This window comes from Zingiber officinale, chromosome 1B, assembly GCF_018446385.1.
Source record: "Zingiber officinale cultivar Zhangliang chromosome 1B, Zo_v1.1, whole genome shotgun sequence".
In the NCBI taxonomy this organism is placed as follows: Eukaryota; Viridiplantae; Streptophyta; class Magnoliopsida; order Zingiberales; family Zingiberaceae; genus Zingiber; species Zingiber officinale.
Window position 1 is genome coordinate 9,387,395 of NC_055986.1, and position 20,643 is coordinate 9,408,037.

General features: G+C 37.8%; 1 protein-coding gene across 2 annotated transcripts; it reads left to right on the forward strand.

Annotated features, from left to right (window-relative positions):
* The first annotated feature begins 3,311 nt into the window (after nt 1-3,311).
* On the forward strand, nt 3,312-20,013 carry LOC122049562. Of its 2 annotated transcripts, none has more exons than XM_042610938.1 (8): nt 3,312-3,387; nt 13,177-13,262; nt 13,356-13,877; nt 13,962-14,171; nt 14,250-14,374; nt 15,391-16,954; nt 18,875-19,702; nt 19,789-20,013. In XM_042610938.1, exons 1-8 carry the CDS (start codon nt 3,367-3,369, stop codon nt 19,799-19,801), a joined length of 3,369 nt encoding a protein of 1,122 aa, XP_042466872.1. In that variant the 5' UTR covers nt 3,312-3,366; the 3' UTR covers nt 19,802-20,013. The 2 variants fall into 2 exon arrangements, with proteins under 2 accessions (XP_042466872.1, XP_042466878.1); XM_042610944.1 differs by having other exon boundaries at nt 19,798-20,013.
* Nucleotides 20,014-20,643: the final 630 nt, after the last annotated feature.

A 20,643-nucleotide genomic window follows, 5' to 3' on the forward strand; every position in this document is an offset into this window, starting at 1 on the left:
GCTTGGTGTTCTACTTTAAGTTATAGGGTTTTAGGGGTTCTGCATTTGTTCTTACGGTTGAAGGAAGGATGTTAGGATGCCATGGTTCAAACCCGCAAACTTCCTAGCAAAAATTTTTGAGACTTAAGGTATGGTAATCGTTATTCATGTATTAGGTTGGTTGCATGGTGGCTTTATGGGTTCAAGATTCCTGTATCTGTATGTGCTGTGATGGCAGTTTGACTTCGTATATATTCCACCAGCGTCTGGTCCTCTCACCCACAGCCTGTGTTTCAGGGAATATAACTCAAACGGAAATGAGGGGGAAAAGGATTCTCCAGCCTTTCTCTTCCTTCATTTCCTTTGGCTGAGATAGGTGGGAAGTAAAGGGCTAAAAGGAGTTTTCCATTGGGTGTCTGAACCTGCTCTCATTCTATTTGGTCAAAACTACTATAACGTGTAACAATTTTGATTTTTAGTCAAATTGTCACAACATGCTACAACAGTGTTATGAAACTATTTTGACTAAGTTGAAATAAAGGTATTTTCATATAATAGTGTAACTATTTTGAAATGGAGCCTCGACACAGCAGTGAAGTTGAGGTCATGGGTTCAAATTTTGGAAATAGTTTCTTGCAAAGCAGACCCTTATCCTGCATTGATGAGAGCTTTGTGCATTGGGCTGCCCTTTAGTGTAACAATTTTGGTAAAGTTAGAAGCAATTTTATTCTATGTTACACTAGTTTTGGGCAAAATTGCTACAATAATATTGAAATAAGAGTATTTTTGTGATGAAAAATTGGTTCATTTTCTCTTTTGATATTTTTTCAATGTGAGATTTTCTGTTGATGATAATGAAAATGAGGGACCTTCTTTTGATTTTTTTCCTAAATTATTTTTAATATATTTTTTATATATAGTTTTTTAAAATTATCAATATATTAAAATTTGAAATTTAGCTTTCCATCTTTCTTCCTTAAGGAAATGCTCTAAAGGGTAATTTTACTTCTTTCTTCCCCCCATAGTTAGTAAGAGAAATATTTTTTTATTGTTTCCTATGAATGATTTTTGTACTCTTTCATCACCTAGCTATTTCCTTCCCTCGTAGTAAACCAGTTCGTAAGGTAAGGATTGATTCCTTTTCAAACATTTTGTGTAGGATGAAATGTGATTGATAAGATAACATGTGGTAGGGCTCCTTCACATGTTATGAAATCGAACAGATTTAGTTATATAGAGAAAAATTGAAAAGATTCATTCGTTTTTTCCTTCCCTTTACCTCTTTTCACTAAAGGAAATAGAGGTGAAGCCTAGTTAATTAAATTTTGTCTTCACTTTAATTTTTTTGTGGTTCTTCCCTTGTAACAATTACACTGTAACTATCAGCGAGGTGATTGTTTGGGATGATATACTAAGCACAACCTAGAAGTGGAGGAATCATATTTGTTGATAGAAACCATAAAATTGGAATGAGATTGTGGATGATAGCTCTTGAGTAGCATCTGACCTGGTCAGATGCATTGTGTGGACAGGATGGTTAATAGGATAGTCATGAAGTAAGATACATCCTTAATTTGCTAAGTGCCATAATGAGAGCGTTTAGACCATTGTTGCCTTGTTGTTTGCCTCAACTATCATGTAATCCCCTGGAAAATCTCCTAGCTACTAATGACGAGTGACCTATTACTGAGTCAAAGGATGGTAGAATTGTAGTAGATGTTCGGCCTATGTGTACCTCCATGAGAGGTGGAATAAAAGACCCATGATGTTTCCAACTTAGGCTTTAACATGCTTGATTTGATAACAAGAATTTGTTGGTTTTCTAAGATTGATTTGTGCAATTAGCTATCAAATTTGAATTTGGATTGGTGATGAATGGAAAACTGTCTATAAGATGTAAGATGGTATGAACTGTTTGTCAGGTTAGTGTTACCCTTGTAGTACCTCTTTATGTGAGTGAATAAGCAACTCCTAAAATCTTTCATAGTAAAAATCATTGCGGTGTTTTTTTGATGATATTGATATATATCGTGATACATGATAATCACTTTAACTACATTTGCCTCAGTCTAGAGACTATTAATGCCAAAAAGTTGTTTAGCAATATGAAAAAGTGCTCTTTACTACCTGCTTAGGTTCTCTTTCTCAGGTCTATCATTTTTGTTAAAGACATATTGACTAATTTAGACCTTGTAAAGCAAGGTAAAGCTGCGTACAATACCCTTTCCCGGGACTCTACTTTGGTGGGAGCTTCGTACACCGGGCTACCCTTTACATGTTGATTAATTTAGAAAAGATTAGGTTGATCAAATAATGGCTTAATTATGTACTTGCTCAAGAGGTCGAAAATTTTATAGCTTTATAACCGTTTACCATCGCTTTGTTAAGCACTTTAGTATCATCATGGCTCCCGTGTTGGACTTCATGAAGACAGAGGAGTTTTAATGCCCTAAATCTGCATAAACAGCCTTTAGGGATATTTAAAAAAAGATAACTAAAATTTTAATTTGAAACTTTAACCTCTCTAAAATGCAATGTGATTGAGGCAGACATAGGGGACACATTGAGCTAAAAGGGCACCTCATTTTATTTTTCAGTGAAAAACTCATCAAGGCTTGACAACACTTTTCCACAAATAGAGAGTTTTACAACAAATGGTTTAAATCCTACATTGGTGCTATTACCCCTATCACATGAGTTCATTCTTCATTTGAACTGTAAGGTATTGAATTTCATTTAGTTTTAGAAGAAGATAAGTCCAAACATGCTAATTGTGGCCAAGCGATTGAGTATGCTCAAGAGCACACTTTTGTTTTGAAATGTTATTTAATTGTTCTGCATTGGACCATATGTTGATGTACTAAGTTGTGTTGTTGCCATATCATACTCCATGTATAGTAGGATTGGCCGTCTCAAAGATAAGACGGTCACTTGCATCAAACTAATTTATAAGATTGAGGACTTACTACCGTATGTAGGCAATATTTAAAGCTTTTTCTTTGTCTATTGATTTGCCTATAGGTTGTGTATCAACAATTTCTGAACGATCTCATCCGTGACCCAACCTTCTTATTAAATTAAATGCATTGTGGTTTTTTAGTTGCTGATATCACCAGATGAAACATTAATTGGTACTATTTTGTCAGAAAGGATTGTAGAGATTGAAGATGCTTGGATCATTGAGAATGGACTTTGACATTTTAAAGATTATCATGTTTTCTTGATTAAGATTATTATCTTTTGAATATTTGTTTCTAGATTTTTTTCAAGTCAAGTTGATAATAGAAGTTGTCCTTAGTCTTGTAAATTTTTTTTTTTGATGATCCCATCTAGAAGTGGCGAAGGCTGGTCTACCGGTGAGGTGGCTGGAATGTGGACCAAGTCACCATGACTTGGAGGGAGAAGAAGGTAATGAGCTGTCTTCTAGGTTGACTGAATTGCTATATATCTTAAGAAAAACCAAAAAGAGGAGACCAAAGGTGCCATAAAGTCTTCCGTCAATGGTGCATGCAAGGTTGCTAGAACTAGAAGACAAGAAAAGGTAGATGGAATGTTAGAGGGAGTCCGGGTTGCCCCAACCTTCCAATCCGATGCGTAATTCAGTCTCCGACAATAGAAATGAAGATCTGTAAAAATCTCCGCATGCCTTGGCTCGCGAGGTGGGACTTTTTATAACATGAAAGAGGGAGATGTCACATTTGTGATTGTTATGACAAGATGTTGTATCAAGGTAAGGAAGATGCCCCATCGTCGTATCAGAAGTTAACATCAATCATATCTGGCAGACTGGCACTGTATAAGATCTCGTGGGATCATGCTACGTCCACCATACGGCTGCATGTGTCATATCATTCCATGTGCCACTGAGCAGCTGAATATCTGGATCCGAGAGAGGTTTCAGGTTAGAGTGGAGGTGAGCCACTGAAATATCCGCTCGGGGAGTTGAGCCCTGAAGTATCCACTCAGGGATTTGGGCCTTGAAGTATTTGCTCGGGGAGCTGGAGAAGGCGCATGCCAAGAGAAGGTCGGAAGTGTCTGCTCGGAACACAGTCGAAGGCTCGAAGGTTGGAACACAATAGCGGCTCGAAGGTCGGAACACAGTCGAAGGCTGGAACACAACTGCGGCTAGGGCTTTAGGAATCGAATTGACCATGGAGGTGAAGTACAACGGAAATGCACAACGACGAAGGTTTGGGGGCTCAATCGGCGTCGGAGGCTTACGATAGCGATAGATTTATGCCGGATCAGTGTCGGAAGTGTACGATAGTGTGCGTGAGGGGTTCTGGCGGAGTCGGCAGCGATTAGAAGCTAGGAGGTGATGGTGAAGGCTGATCAAGGTAGCCGAGGAGTAGATCTGACAGAATTCGACGGCTAGGGCATAGATATGGTGGTAGCTAGTGGCTGAGGCGTAAATCTGGCAATGGGGGTGGATCGCGGAGAGGGGAGGCGGCTCGCTAGCCGGAGATCAGTGGCGGGAAGGAGGAGAAGGCACTGCTCGACGATGGCGGTAAGGTGGTCGTCGCCTAAGGCGGCGTAGCCGGTGTCGTGGTTGGCGAGAGAGGAGGCGGTGACCTCCTGAGGAAGAAAAGGGGGGGGGGGGAGATAATGGCAAGGATGAAGATATGACGGCGAGAAAGGAGATCCTACAAAAGTGGCGTTGGAGGCATGAGCATGAGGCGGTTGCCTGAAAGAGGTGATCCCTTTGGCGGCGCATGAGAGGAAGGAGAGGAGTGGTCCCTCGGCGGTGAGTGAGGAGAAGATGTCATTGCCGGTGACGTTCGTCGCGGAGAGGGAGTGTGGTGGCGTGCGTGAGACGGGCCAAAACGAAGAAGCCCCTTCCTTTCTTCGACGAAGACCATCAGTAAAAACGGGGAAAAAACAATCAAAATCCTAAAAATATCCCCTGCCCACATGTCATCATCCCTATTAACTGCATCACAAGCCTCTCCTTCAAGTTTAGTTGAAGGAGGTGCGAGTTCGACTGATTGGATTCTTGTGTTGTGGCGATTTGTTAGCACGGGAGCATTCGTGGTCAATGAAGAGTGAAACCCTAACAACTGTAGGGAGCAGAGCCTTGAGAATTATAGGGGGGCGAAGCCCTTACGTAATGCTGAATCTTGATCGCAGTGTCGGGGAAAGATCACTAGGCCCATTGTATGATGTCAAGTGAGTAGCTATGGTGAGTCGAGCGAGCGGCGGTGGTTGTGCCGAGCGAGTGGCTGAGCGGATGCCAAGTTGGTTGTCGAGCGGGCAGCCTAGTGGGTGACCGAGAGGATGCCGAGCGGGCGGCCGAGCGGATGTCGAGCGAGCGGCCGAGTGGATGCCGAGTGAGCGGTCGAGCGGATGTCGAGCGAGCGGCCGAGTGGATGCCGAGTGAGCGGTCGAGCGGATGTCGAGCGAGCGGCCGAGTGGATGCCGAGTGAGCGGTCGAGCGGATGTCGAGCGAGCGGCCGAGTGGATGTCGAGCGAGTGGCCGAGCGGATGCCGGGCGAGCAATCGAGCGGATGCCGAGCAAGCAGCCGAGCGGATGCCTAGCAGGCGGTCGAGCAAATGTCGAGCAGGCGACTATAGCGGTGACATAGTGCTCGATCCACGATTCCCAAAGGTCCGCAGAGTTAGGGAGAGAATAGTCCGAGCCTTGATAGTCAAAGGGAGCAAAACCTTGAGAATCGTAGGGAGCGAAGCCCTAAGAGTCGTAAGGAACAAAGCCCTTGAGTATTTAATCGGGGAGCTGAGCCCCTAATCTCTGATCGGGGAGCTAGGCCCCTAGTCCTTGATCGAGAACTGCCCCTAGTTTTTGATCAGGGAGTTGTGCCCCTAGTGTCTGCTCAGGGAGTTGTGCCCCTAGTGTCTGATCGGGGATCTAAGGTTCTAGTCTTTGATCGTGGAGCTAAACTCTCACTCTCTGATTGGGGAGCCGTAAGTGGGAGTAGAGCCCGTGGCCATAAAGAGGGAGCGAAGCTCGTGGCCGTAAGTGGAAGTAGAGCTCGTGGTCGTAAAGTGGGAGCAAAGCCCATGGTTGTAAGTGGGAGCAAAGCCCATGGCCGTAAGTGGGAGCAAAGCCTGTGGCCGTAAGTGGGAGCAAAGCTCGTGGTCATAAGTGGGAGCAAAGCTCGTGGCTATAAGTGGGAGCAGAGCTCGTGGTCGTAAAGGGAGCGAAATTCTAAGAATTGGAGGGGGCCGACCTTTACAAGGAGCGAAGCCCTAAGAATCAGATTTTTTTTTTGTAGCATAGAAACATAAACTTGGTTTCTGGCGGCGTTGGAACATGTATTGTAACGCTGGGCTAGAGGCTTTGAGCCTACCATAAGTCCGAATGAGCGATTATAGCCTCTTTGCCAGTCGTAAGGTACTGTCTCAATGTTGAGAGTGGTGACGGTGGTTGTGTCGGGTGGCTGCGGTGGTCGTGTCGAGTGGGCAGCTATGGTGCTTGCTGTGCCGACTGGTTGAGGATCTGACTCGATCCCTCGACTTCCTAAGGTTCACAGAGTTGACTTCTGAACGCCCACGGAGTCGGGGATAGAACATAATGGAAAAATCAATCTACTGACCTGCTGAGGATCTGACTTGGTCTTTCGACTCCTGAACACTCGTGGAGTCGGGGAGAGAACATAATAGAAAAATCAGTCTGTTGATCGACAGAGGATCTGACTCGATCCATTGACTCCTGAACACCCGCAGAGTAAGGGAGACAACATAATGGAAAAATCAACTTGTCGATCGGCTTAGGATTTGACTCAGTGTCTCGACTTTCGAATACCCGTGGAGTCGGGGACAAAACATAATAGAAAAACCAACCTGCCAACTGATTGAGGATTTAACTCTGTCCCTCGACTCCTGCTAACCGATTGAGGATTTAACGCCCACGTCGAGGAGAGAACATAATGGAAAAATCAACCTGTCGATCGACTGAGGCTCTGGAGAATAAGGATTTGGGACGAAGATTCGTAAGCTTCTAGTGCAACGGTCGAACGAGAACGATGCCTAAAAAACTCTGATTTCTTGCTCCTGCACTATGGCGGTGCTCTGTTTGTCAAAATCATCCGGGATCATGGAAATGATGAGAGTTTTTTGGCATTGCCCATCTTCACGTTCCATATTAGGTGTAGTGTGTTTTAATATATGACGCTAAATTTGATGATCCAGTCTGGAAGCGACGAAGGCTGGAGTGCTGGATTATTGATGAAGTGGGACTAAGTCACTGTGACTTAGAGAGAGAAGAAGGTAATGAGTTATCTTTTAGGTTGATTGGACTGCTGGACCTTCAAGAAAAACCAAGAAGAGGAGACCGAAAGTTTTCGTCAATAGTGCTTGGGCTGCTAGAAGACAAGGAAAGGTAGACAGATTGTTAGAGGGAGTCCGGGTTGTCCTAGTCTTTTACACTGACGCTCAAGTCAGTCTCTAGTGATAAGAATGAAGAAGATAAATAGTACAGTAAAGTAATGCATATGTGTAGGTAATGTTTGTAAAAATCTTCGCATACCTTGGCCTGCGAGGTGGGATTTTTTATAACCTGAAAGAGGGAGATGTCACATCTGTGACTATCATAAGGAATGATGCGCTTCTAACATGATGTCCTTATTAAGGTAAGGAAGATGTCCCATTACCGTATCATAAGGGGGCAATGATGTACGAGTTGGTGGCAATGATACTTTTGGTTTGCTCCTTATGAATCAAGTATTCATATATTAGTCTTGGATGCTTAACCATTCACCATTTGGTTAGGAGGTATTACATTCTCGTCGTATGCATATGTTAGTTAACACTTACATTGTCAGTAAGATCATGGAACATAATGAATAAGGGACTTAAAACTTGTAGGTAAAGTTGTTTTAGTGTGATTTATAGGTTCGAATCTCGAAAACACTCTTGCAAAGTAGGACTCTTCCTCGGGATCCTACATTAGCGGAAGTTTCGTACACCCGACTATCCTTTTTTTTCCCTTCTCATCTTCTCATTTTTTTCATCTTTTTGATTGCTTTGTGTGCCTATAGTATTCATCTTGTGCATGCCATCCTTAAGCGATTTTTTGTTGTTGTTAACTTGACCCTTAATGGGAGGTGACTTAATGGGTGGTGGCTAATTGTCGGAGTAAGTGTTTTTTGCCTCACAACAATCTTTGATTGACTTATTCACACTAGTCTAAGTTGTAGTAATCTAGTAGCTTAGTCCATCTATTCTTTCTAATAGTATTAAATAACAATTTGATATCCTTTTGTTATTATATTATGCACTATTAATTTAATTTTATTATTGATATTTTGGTGTTTAATGATATCAACACCCATGCTATTGATATGCTTCAACTAATATTGAAATATCCAGACTACTTGACTTAATACTAATAATGATTTTGATGAGAGAGGAAAATAAGGGATCTTACTCAAATTAAATGTATTAAAGATGAAAATGATAGAGTGGAGGAAGTATTTTCTTTAACTTTTATCAACGGTTTAAGAAGATTTTGGAACGAACTAGAGGAGTATAGAAATTCAAATTTTTATTAATTTAAACTTCAAAAGTAAAACAAGTCTTAAATAGAATTTAGAATGAGCAAGCGATTGGATTAGGTAATACTTCAATATAGATATAAAAGTGTCTAGGGAAGTATTAATATTGAAAATGAAAAAAATATCACATTAACGTAGGGTGAAGGTGAATAAAAATTAATTTGGATTCATGCAAAGGTCAATGATGAAAGCTCTATATATGACTACTGATTGAAAAGTATTGGAAAAGTAGTAGGACATTTACATGGTATTCATTGACCTAGAAAAAATTTATAACAAAGTCTCAAGAGATATTGTGTGGAGAATTCTAAAAAAGAAAGATGTTAGTGTAGGATATATTTAAACAATAAGATATGTATGACGATATAACGATAAAAGTGAAGATTTCATTAATTGTATCATTTCCTATAAAGATTGACTTATATTAAGGAACAACTCTAAGTGTGTACCTTTTTACACTAATAATGAATGAATTTATTGAATATATCTGAGATACGTTATTATGCTGCATGTTGTTTGTAGATATTATTTTGGTGGATGAGACACATGATTGAATAATATAAAGTTGAATCTTGGGCAAAAAAAAAATTGAAACTAAAAGGTTTTAGGTTTGGTAGAGTAAAAATAAAATATATAAAATTTAAATTTAGTAGTAATAGATATAATAAAGTAATTATAAAGTTATGAAATGATGAGTTATTAATAACTAAGAGCTTTAAGTATTGAGGATTATTTTGTAAAATGATGGAGTTGATAAAGGTGTTATACATAGGATATAAGCATAATACTTAAAATGAAGGACATTAGATCTTCTTTGTAAAGAGAAGTTTTACAAAATGAAACTTAGGGTGTGTTTGGTTCAAGTTATTATGTATAACTTTGGTTATATAATTACAAGGTAATCATATAACTAAGGTTACGGAGAATAAAACATAATCTAATGTTTGGTTTAATCCTAGGTAACACAACAAAATTTATTGGATTTTACTGTATTACCCTTGTTAAAACAAAACTTATTGTAATTATCTTATTTGAGCCTAAAATTGTTAATTCACTGTGTTTTTTTCCTTGTGCCTATTGTCTATTTTTTTTATTTACTGGCCCATTCTCTCCCTCATTCGTGTACTCTCCCACCCTTGCAGTCGTAGTCGCAGTGCCATTGTGAGCCGCTGTCGTCGTTGGCAGATGCCTTCCCATTGGCATCGGTTCGCAAGTCGTTGCTCCCCTCCACCGTGGTTGTCGTAGAGGAGAGGGGAATTGGTGCCACTTCCAGCCGTAGCCACTGCGAGTTGCCGAGTCGTCGCCGTTGCGACGAGTCGGCCTAGCCGTCGACCCGATGCCTTCCCATCGCCAACAGTCAGTGTGCAAAACGAGCCGTGACAAAGACTGTCTCCTTTGTCCGCCCCTCCCCTCTCCTCGATGTGTAGAACTGTGAAGATAATTTTGGAAAAATTTTGTTAACTTCAGAATCAAGGAAAATCTTATGTGGCGTTTGAGTCACTCCTATGAATCGGACTGAATGAGTATCATAGTATTATGGAATAGGAATGAATATGAGTTTGGGTATCATTTTTAAAAATAATGTTTGGTTAGTTAAATATTTTCAATCGGAATGAACTTAAATTTTTTTTTTTACCCTTAGAGGAAAATAAGAGAAAAAAAATTAGATGTGAGAGAAAAATATGATGAGAGAAAAAGTGATGAGAGAGAAAGTATGATGAGAAAAAAATAAATAGAGAAAAAAATATGATGAGGTATAAATTGAGGAGAGGAAGTATGATGAGAGAGAATAATGAGAGAGAAAGTGTATTGAAAGAGAGTGTGATGAAAAAAATGAAGAGAGGGAAAGTGTGATGAGAGAAAATGAGTATAGATTGAGGAGATAGAAAATATGATGAGAGAGAATAATGAGATAGAAAGTATGTTGAGAGAGAGTGTGATGTGAGAGAATGAAGAGAGGGAAAGTGTGATGAGAGAAAATGAGGAGAGAGAGTGTGATGTGAGAGAATGAAGAGAGGGAAAGTGTGATGAGAGAAAATAAGGAGAGAGAGTGTGATGTGAGAGAATGAAGAGAGGGAAAGTGTGATGAGAGAAAATGAGGAGAGAGAGTGTGATGTGAGAGAATGAAGAGAGGGAAAGTGTGATGAGAGAAAATAAGGAGAGAGAGTGTGATGTGAGAGAATGAAGAGAAAAATGAGGAGAGAGAGTGATAATACAGGAGAAAATGGTAGAGAATGAGGAGAGAGAGTGTGATGGGAGATAATATAGGAGAAATGGTAGAGAATGAGGAGAGAGTATGTTGAGAGAGAAAGTAGAATGAGAGAATGAGGAGAGAGAAAGTATGATGAATGAGAATAAAGAGAGAGAAAGTGAAATGAAAGGAAAATTGAACAAATATATTAAGGATATTTTTGTTCAAAACTTAATTTTTATTCTCATTCCTATCAAAATCCAAGAGAAGAGATGAATTTCATCAATACCCAAGTTTTTAGATTTCATTTTAAAATCTTGATTCCATTCCCATTAACAAAACACAAGGTTTGAGAATGAATTTATTTTCTCATTTTCCAACTATCCAAACCAAGCGCCACCCTAGGCTTTCAAAGGAATCGGATTCCTACTTTTTCTGATGTTTAGTGGTGTGGCGGACATCCTTCATTACTTGGGAATTAGTCATTATCTAAACCAAACAGGGTTATCAACGATAACCACGAACCAAACACACCCTTAGACTTACTATGTTATATGAAGTTGAATGTTGAATTATAAAGCAAACATATAAATAAAAGATGAGAGTCGCAGAGATGAGGATGTTAAGGTGGATGTGTGGATATTCGAGGATGGACATCTAAGAAATAAAAACACATGAGAGAAAATCGGAGTTGTATTTATTGAGGAAAAACTCCAAGAAGTTAGTTTAAGATAATATCAGCATGCACTTAGGCGTTCAATAAATGCCCTGGTTAGGTGATGTGATACTCATTAATAGAGGAAGAGGCAGATAAAAAGACTTGGTTAACAATGATAAAATAGAAAAAACTTCATCTAAATATAAATGAGTCACATATTCTTAGTTTACTTTTGTTGAACTTGTGTGTGCGACAAAGGGTGTTTGCTGTTTTTATACGTACATTAGTTCAATGCCTTTTATGATTCACAAGAGCAGAGCAGTAATGTTTTTAAGGGTTGTCAAAGGGAAAAATCATAACAAACTTGTCCAGGGAAGGGCTGTGGCTCCAAAAATGTGAAGTAGGGAGATCAATATCCATGCAATCTTGGCCTCAAATCATGTTAGAGAGCTGAAATTTTTGTGGTATTTCAGGGGATGCAACTTGCTTGCCATTTGACATTGAGGTGGGGTGTTTTATACAAGGGACAAGGATAATAGGGATGAGAGCATTTAGTCCAATAGATTCTAGATTAATGGGTTAGTGCCTTAATCCTGAATAGCCAGCCATAGAGTGGAAGCTAAGCTCCAATCCTGAATAGCCCCCCTTGTGCCTTGGGGTGCATCCGCCTCCATTAAACCTTCTGCCTTAGCGTGGTTGCTAGCGAGGCTCTGGATCGTACTAATGCGGAAATCTTTTTTATCAGTATGCCCACGGTACCAAGACAACGAGTCTTTGAAAAAATAGATCTTTACGGTCTCCTACGGTATTCCTGGACTTCCCATTAAGATTTGCTTCAGTTGAGCGAATTGGTCCCTATGGAGCTATCTGAACAATTTTAGTTAGCCTGAGGCCTTCTTCCTGGCTGTGGAGCTATCTGTGAGTTTTGAGGATCTACAGGTTTAAAGGAAAACAATATGTAACAAACATGGTTTAAAGTGCCGTGTCGAAACGGGCGAAACGTCTCGTTCCACTTGGCGATCGGCATCGACATGACCTCGACACCAGACCCACGACAAATGTGGTGTGTTGTGCGATCCCGTGGTCACAGTAGAGGGGTCGCTCAACCCTACAACAGTAATAGAGAGGTCGCATAATCCTTCCACTGTAGTCATGGAGGTATCGTGCGATTCTGCGGTCACTGCAGAGGGGTCGCATGACCAAAGTGGTCGCACTGAAGGAGTCATGCAATCCCTGCGGCCATGGCTGGTCGCGCAACCCTGCGACAACACTGAAGTCGTGCGAGCTCGCGAGTGGTGTCGGATTTCAGATTTTTTTAAATTAAACTTAGGTTAATTTTTTAATCAACTCCTAATTATGGTGGAGATAATCTAAAGAGATTTTATTAAACCCTAATAAAAGTATCTAATTAATTTATATTTCATTTATTTTAATTTAAAAATTATAATAAATTTTTTATTTATCTATTTTCATATCTTTTCCTTTTTTAAAAGATTATTTTATCTTGTTTATTTTTTAAATATTTATGCTAATATTTTAGTTTTTAATTAATATATTTTATATTTAAAAAATATCGAACTATATCGGCACGACATGATACGGTACTGAAATCGTATTGTTCCGGTCTAGGACCGAAACCTCGGCACGGGTTGAAATTTTAAATCTTAGTAACAAACAGATTGGACTTTTTATGAGGACATATCTTATCCTTGAAAATATTTATAGTCCGCTCTTTTTGTCCCAAAGGAGACGTGATTTAATGCATGTTTTTGCTGCCTCGTGTATGCTCATTTGTTATTAGATAAATAATAAAAATTATTACACACTTGGTTTTGCAGGTGGCAGTTTGCCAGACATGTGGTGTATCAGGCTATGCTGAACTTCTTGTATTTTGCAACAACTGTCAGATTTCTGCTGAGCACAGGTATCTTATTGTAGCTTAATCAAGCCACTTCTTTTAGTTTCGTAGGTTATTATATGTTGTGTTGTCTTATATAAATTCATATGGTTATTGCAGATATTGTTTGGATAAGTTGCCTAGTCAGCATGAAGTGATAAGTTGGTCCTGTGAACAATGCAAGCCTAGGCCATCCATGGTCAACCCAACCCAACGTAGAACCAAGAAGCACTTGAAGTGTCAGTTTAAGCAAACGAAAAGGATCGCTAGCATGGAGAATATACGGAAAAGACATGAGAATAATGCAGGCTTTCCCCAGTCATCTCTAATACTATTTGAGAAACACTCAAAGAATAAGAGGAGAAAATTGATATTGCTGGAGAATGAATCTGCTGAAGCAACTAAAGACAAACTTTTAGAAGTACAAATTCCAAAGAATTTGACTATACCAAGGGGAAGATTAATTTCGGACGGGGGACATTTGGATGAAGAGATTCATGCAAATTCTACTTGCCAAAATTCTCCTGTTAAAAATTCTTGTCAATTGCTAGCACTCTCGCAAGTAGAAATAGAAAAAACTAGACAAAACACTTTTCTCTCTTTTGACTTATCGGTGCAGCTCCTTCGCTGTCCTGTTTGGAGGTCAGTGATACTGGTTTGTCATTCCATTTTTATAAAATTTTAGATAGTCTGTCATTATCCTAGCTTTTATCTTATGACATGCAGCGGATGCTTTGATGTTCGCCATGAGGAATTGGGTCCATTAAAAGCTTGTCTGTCAATTAAAGCATGTGAGAAGGTTTGTAACATAGTGACTAAGTTGCCACCAGTGCTGCAAATGACAAAGCTCTCAAGAAATGAATGGCCTACAAGTTTCAATAATTTACCACCAAATGATGACAGCATTGCTCTCTGTTTCTTTTCAGAAAATTCGAAGTACTTATTACTGATGTTGCTTCCTTAAATCTATGATCTTAAAGAGGAAATGAAACTTAACATTCTATTGCATTTCAGTGCAGGGGCAGCATTTCATAATCTATTGGATCACATCACTATGAAGGATCTTGCCTTGAGGGTGGTGCTTGATGAAGCTGAGATGCTTGTATTTTCCTCCATTATACTGCCAGAATATTGTCAGAGTAAGTTATCCGAGTATGATTGGTGTACAAAGGCGTTGCAAATTATACTTTCCTCGTGAACTGGTTCTCCCTTTTTTAAATAAAGAAATGAAGATTATCTAGCTTAAGGACTTGGCTAATTGCATAGCGTATGTGCAGTATAAAGGTACATATTCAGGTGTTTATATGGATTCATACTGAAAAGTTATTTAAAATAATTATGTTGACAAAGTACACAACAGTTGATTTAATGAAAACATGAATTTACATCTATTATAATTTTTGTAAAAAACAACTTAAACAATTCAATGATTTACACAATTGATTTACCTGTGATAATCTGACAATGAGTCAGGTTCTGAATAGGTCCTTCGTGATGAGGCTTACCCATTTGGGCCAGTGGTCAAGCGTAGTAAATCAACTACTCTCTTTCTCATTTGTTGGTGGCTATGAAAAAGCCCTAATCTTGAATGCATTTCTGGGAAAGACACAAACTTTAAAACTCTACTTGTGCATGTAAATATATTAGAGGGAAAGTCATACTAAATTGAATGTTCATGAATCACAGTTGAAGTTTTCATCCTAATGGTGTTGATATTTTCACTATCTAATGTTGATTCTCCCTTTGCATGTCTTCATTAGATGTTATCGCTTAGTTGTCTATACTAATCATTACCATAATCTGAGTTCTTTCATCTGAAACCTTGGTTTCTATTTATTGCAAATCCTTGTTTAAGTTTAATTATGCTATGAAAATTATATCATTACCTATAGTTGTTTTTTCTGATGTATTATGAATATGGCATCTACAGTAGGTTTATTACTCAGTATGGTTTGTCACTAAAAAAAACAACCTAGCTATTTGTTTAGGTTTGTGGCTTCAGGATTAGATTCCTTCCAGTTTGTAATTACAAGCGATCAGTTTATGGTTTATTCATCAGATCGCTTTATTGGATTTGACCAGTTTGTTAGATTTGTTGAAACAACCCATTTTTAGGCCTTCTTTGATACTAAATTTTGATTTGGTTTTGTTGTAGGATTTGAAGAAAGATACTATATGTGGGGTGCCTTCAGGAGTCGGCAAGATAACTCTGAGCCTTGTGCTCCAACCAAAAATTGTCTAGATTCCCATAAAGTGCGAACGATAAGACATTTTCCACCTGGATTTAGGCATGCAACAGAACAGTGTGATAATGCTGAAAAGATAAAAACAAGAGATTTTCCACCTGGATTTACGCATGCAACTGAGCAGTGCGATAATGCTGAAAATTGTAATATTGTGGAGCAATCGGTTGACAAGTCTAAGAATTCAAAAAACCGTGACTGCAGTCAAAGTGCATGCTCCGAGAATCAAGTTAACATAGATATAAACTTGCACCACCACCCAGCACAAATTTGTTCTAAACCTACTGCAGATGAAAAAATGTCTCAGTACACTAACTTGGAACATGTATGTGATTCCGAAAGGAGAGAGTACAATGGAAGTGCATGCTCCAAGAGTCAAGTTAACATCCATTCGAACATGCATCACAGTGATGTGCCAATATGTTCCCATCCTACTGCTGAAGGAATATCTCGGAACATGAACTTTGAGCATACTTCTGATTCCAAAAGGCCAGAGTACAATGGAAGTGAATGTTCCAAGAGTCCAGTTAACGTCAATTCAAACATGCGTCACCACCCAGAGCAAATTTGTCCTAATCCTTGTGATGAAGGAAGAACGTCTGGGAACAGGATTATTGTTCATTCATCTGATTCCAAAAGGCTAGACTCTGAGAATCATATTAATATCAATTCAAACATGGATCACCTCGCTGTGCAAATTTGTCCTAATCCTCCTGCAGAAGAAAGAGCATCTGGGAACAGGAACTTTGAGCATGCATCTGATTCGAAAAAGCAAAATTATGATGGAAGTGCATGCTCCAAGAGTCAAGTTAACATTCTTCCGAATATTCATCACCAGATATCGCCAATTTATACTAATCCTACTGCAGAAGAAAGAATGTCTCAGAACAGGAACTTTGAGCATGCATCTGATTCCAAAAGACTAGAGTATAATGGAAATGCATGCTCTGAGAGTCAAGTTAATATCAATTTGAACATGCATCCTCATCCAGGGCAAGTTTGTCCTAATCCTTCTGCCGAGCAAAGTACACCTCAGAACACTAATTTTGCACATGCATGTTTTTCCAAAAGGCGAGACTGCAGCAGAAGTTTATCTCCAGAGAGTCAAGTAAACATCGACTTAAACATGCATCACCATCCAGTGCAAATTTGTCCAAATCCTACCACAGAAGAAAGAATGTCTCAGAACAGAAATATTGCCAATGCATCTGATAATTGTTATGATTTTATCACAGATGATTGTAGGACTGTCAAGCAGCAATTAGCTAACAACTCTAATAGTCTGGAAGAGAGAGTAGTACAATGTCTTGACGGAAATCCATTTTCTGAAATCAGTGATGACAGCTCTAATGAAATTACAAAAGACAGGAAACTGCCCATGCTGGATTCTTTGGAATATCAGGGAAAGCATGATCAACATAATAATGCCATCGACAAGCATACATCCACTGGAAAAATGCCACAACTGGGAAAAGAGTAATAATCCCTCTCTTTGGTTTGCACATCTTGCTTCTATTTGGTTGATTATCATTACTACTTATTGTATATACTTGAACTGATTACCTAATCATGCATATTCATGTTGTAAATTTTTTGGTAGTTCCTTCTACTCTAGAGAACAATATAGCTGGTCCAAACTTCTTGTTTTTTTTTTAAAAGAAAACATGAACTTTGATTGTGTATCTAGTTTACTGTTTGAACCTCCCAAAGTTTTCAGCATATTGATCAGTACATCATCCTAAATAAATCATCCAAAGCAAATTTGCATTGGACATCTAGGTACAATGTATGTTAGATGGAGTAGTTTTATGTTTTTAGTCTTTAGTTAAACTATGTGCCAAATAGAACTTGACTATACTAGTTGAGCAAGACTATCAAATAGGAGCAATTTTGAATATTCAGTTAAGAGATATTTGGAGTAGTTTTTAGTCGATTGAGAGGGCCACTTCAAATGAGTTAATCAAGAAGTGACATCATCATAGACAAGTGCTAGGGTTTTAGATCCTTTGTTAGAGATTAATTAATCAAGTTTATAATATATAGTTATAAACATGCAGTTCAGGTTGGATTCCTTTTTGAGTTTTATTTAAACAATTAGTCAACTTGAAACCCAAACACCAAATATCATATACCTGAAATTGAAAACTGTGAAATTTAAGTATCCATTTCAATATCTAGATCAGGTCTAATATGCCAACTTAGTCGTCCATTAGTGTGTATGTGCAATGTATAGAAGTGTAACTGTAATTAATTAATTAATCAGATGTATAATGTATAGTTTATATACATGAGGTTCATGTTGGATTCTTTTTGAAGTTTTGTAAAAAACTAACAAACTTGAAACTCAAACATCAAATATCATATATCTGAAATTCAAAAATGTTTACTTAAATATCCATTTCAAGATCAGGTCATATCTGTCAATTTAGTCCTCCATAAGTGTGTATGTGCAATATATAGAAATGTAACCATAAGTAATTACTTAATCAAGTGTATAATGTATAGTTATATACATGTGAATCATGTTAGATTCTTTTTGAAGTTTTGTTTAAAAAACTAACAAACTCGAAACCTAAACACCAAATGTCATATGCCTGAAATTCAAAAATGTTAAATTTAAGTATTTATTTTCAGATGATTAGGTTAAATATGTGATTATTTGCCTAAAGCCAATAGTCATCCATTAATGTGTGTGTAGTGTATAGAAATTTAATTGTAATTAATTAATTAATTAATCAAGTGTATAATATATAGTTATATACATGCCGTTCAGGTTGGATTCTTTTTTGAGTTTTCTTTAAAAAATTAACCAACTTGAATCCAAAACACCAAATATCATATACCTGAAATTCAAAAATGTTAAATTTAAGTATCCATTTCGATATGTTATTTGCGTAAGCCAACGATCATCTATAAATACTACGTAGTTGATGTGTGATAGGACAATTGGTTTATCTATGAAAAAGTAATTTAATTGGCCATACTTGATGGAAAGCAATGGTGGTTTGCTTAAAGTTTTTCTGTGCACTGGTATTTATTTGTTAATGTGAAATCTACATCAAAATAATCTGAGATGTGTGATAGGACAATTGGTTTATCTATGAAAAAGTAATTTAATTGGCCATACTTGATTGGGAGCAATGGTGGTTTGCTTAAAGTTTTTCTGTGCACTAGTATTTATTTATTAATGTGAAATCTACATCAAAATAATCTGAGAGTTGCAAGGGATGATGGAACTGATTAGGTGTTAACATCTTTTTATTCTTGTTATAAATGACCCATAATATTTTGTTTGAAATTATGCGAGGTACATTTTCATTAAAAAAATGCTTATTCTTGAATGCATTTTTTTTAAAAAATCATTTGTTTATTCAATTATTATCTTTTGTATTGCAGATTGGTAAATCTTAGAATGACAGAGAACCCGGTTGCATGCATACTCGATGCTCACAAGCTTTTTGGTTTCAATTATCTTGACTGGCTAAGAAATCTGAAAATTGTTCTTAATTTTGAGAAATTAACCTATGTACTGGAACACAGCCCCCCTGCTGGTGTGAATGATGATGCCACCGAGGAAGAAAAGATCACTTTACAAAAGTGGCGAGATGATGATTTGAAGGTTAAATATTATATGATTGCATCAATGTCTGATGAGCTTCAAAAGCAATATAAAAACTTATCACACGCATATGAGATTCATGTTCGCTTAGACAAGTTGTATGGTGCAAAATCTCGTATTAGAAGATATCAGATCTTAGGGGATCTCATTCAGACTCGCATGATAGAGGGATCTTCAGTACATGATCATGTTGTAAAGATGATCAATATGGTGGAGAAATTAGAGGATCTCGGAATTGGTATGGACAGCCACTTGTACATTGATTTAATCTTGCAGTCTCTCCCAGAATCATTCAGTCAGTTCATAACCAACTTCCTGAAAAATGGAATTGAGACATCTTTGCGTGGACTTCTAAATATGTTGAGTAATGCTGAGTTGACTACCAAAAGAGAAGCATCTGGCATGCTAAAAGGTTCGTCCAAACCCAAAGTTGTAGAGGAAAGTTTCCAAAAGAAGAAATCACCAAATATTAAAACTGAGATCAGGATGACCAAGCCACGTGTGCAGTCTGAGGCAAAATGTTTTCATTGTGGTAAACTTGGACATCTGAAGAGAAATTGCAGACTATATATTACAAAGCTAAACAAGGAAAAATCTAGATCCAGGTATTTGTTGTTTAGTTCAGCCATTCAATGATTATATTATATATTTTTCGTTTTTAATATCGAATACAATGTTCATACTTGCAAAGGCTTTGTAGGTGACGATAAGAGGAAGCTCTCACTAAGTAGTCCTTCACGTAGCGTCATCAAAGGTTATTTAAAAGCAAGCATGCAGTTATACACTCACGTGCTTTCTTTTGCTCTGTAACTTTTGCTGTGTACATAAAGTAACTAGAATATTTTCTCTACTCTCAAGTTATCTAATTTTTTGTTATAATGATTAGAAGAGAAAAAAATGAAAAGATGTTCCATCATTAAAGTCTTTTTTTTTTTTTTTCAAAAATAAAATAAAATAACGCTGAACATGTACTCATGGTGGTCGTTTTTTGTACTATTAAACTAATCGAAATGCGGCTTGTCTTCGATAAAATTAGAAAAAGAAAAGCAGATATCTCAACTTAATGGAGGCAACATTTAAGGACACATTATTATATATAGAAAAGGAGTCCATAGGTTGCTTCGACCATTAAGTAGTCTTTGCTTTAATTATTTCAGGTTTATCCTTTCAGTCATTGAGATCAGCCAAAATTAAAATCAATTTAAATTATTTGTTTTATTAATTAATGCTTTCTTTATTCTTTACACCAATATTATTGTTTATAACTTGTCACAAGCATGTTAAAGATTGTAGATTAGACAACTTGTCACAAGGCCAAAGTGCCAACTACAAAGTATTCCTCATTGTTTCACATTAGAACTGTTGTAGAAATCAAAGGCACTATATGGAAAGATTAACAGCTGCAACCTAACCTAACTCATTCCTAAATGTAAATTCCTGTGAGTATGTTGGTCGTGTTCGTGTGTATGTTTTTTTTCTTATCAAGAAAAATATCATGTGGACAACACAATTTATACTGATTTTAATCATATGACTGCAGAGTAGT

Bases quoted from the DNA above. Each gene is read 5' to 3' on its own strand.
- LOC122049562 (XM_042610938.1), top strand. From the start codon at position 3,367: ATGACTTGGAGGGAGAAGAAG. The intron at 13,878-13,961 runs GTCAGTGATACT...TATGACATGCAG, and splicing joins CTTCGCTGTCCTGTTTGGAG to CGGATGCTTTGATGTTCGCC. The intron at 16,955-18,874 runs GTAATAATCCCT...TTTGTATTGCAG, and splicing joins ATGCCACAACTGGGAAAAGA to ATTGGTAAATCTTAGAATGA.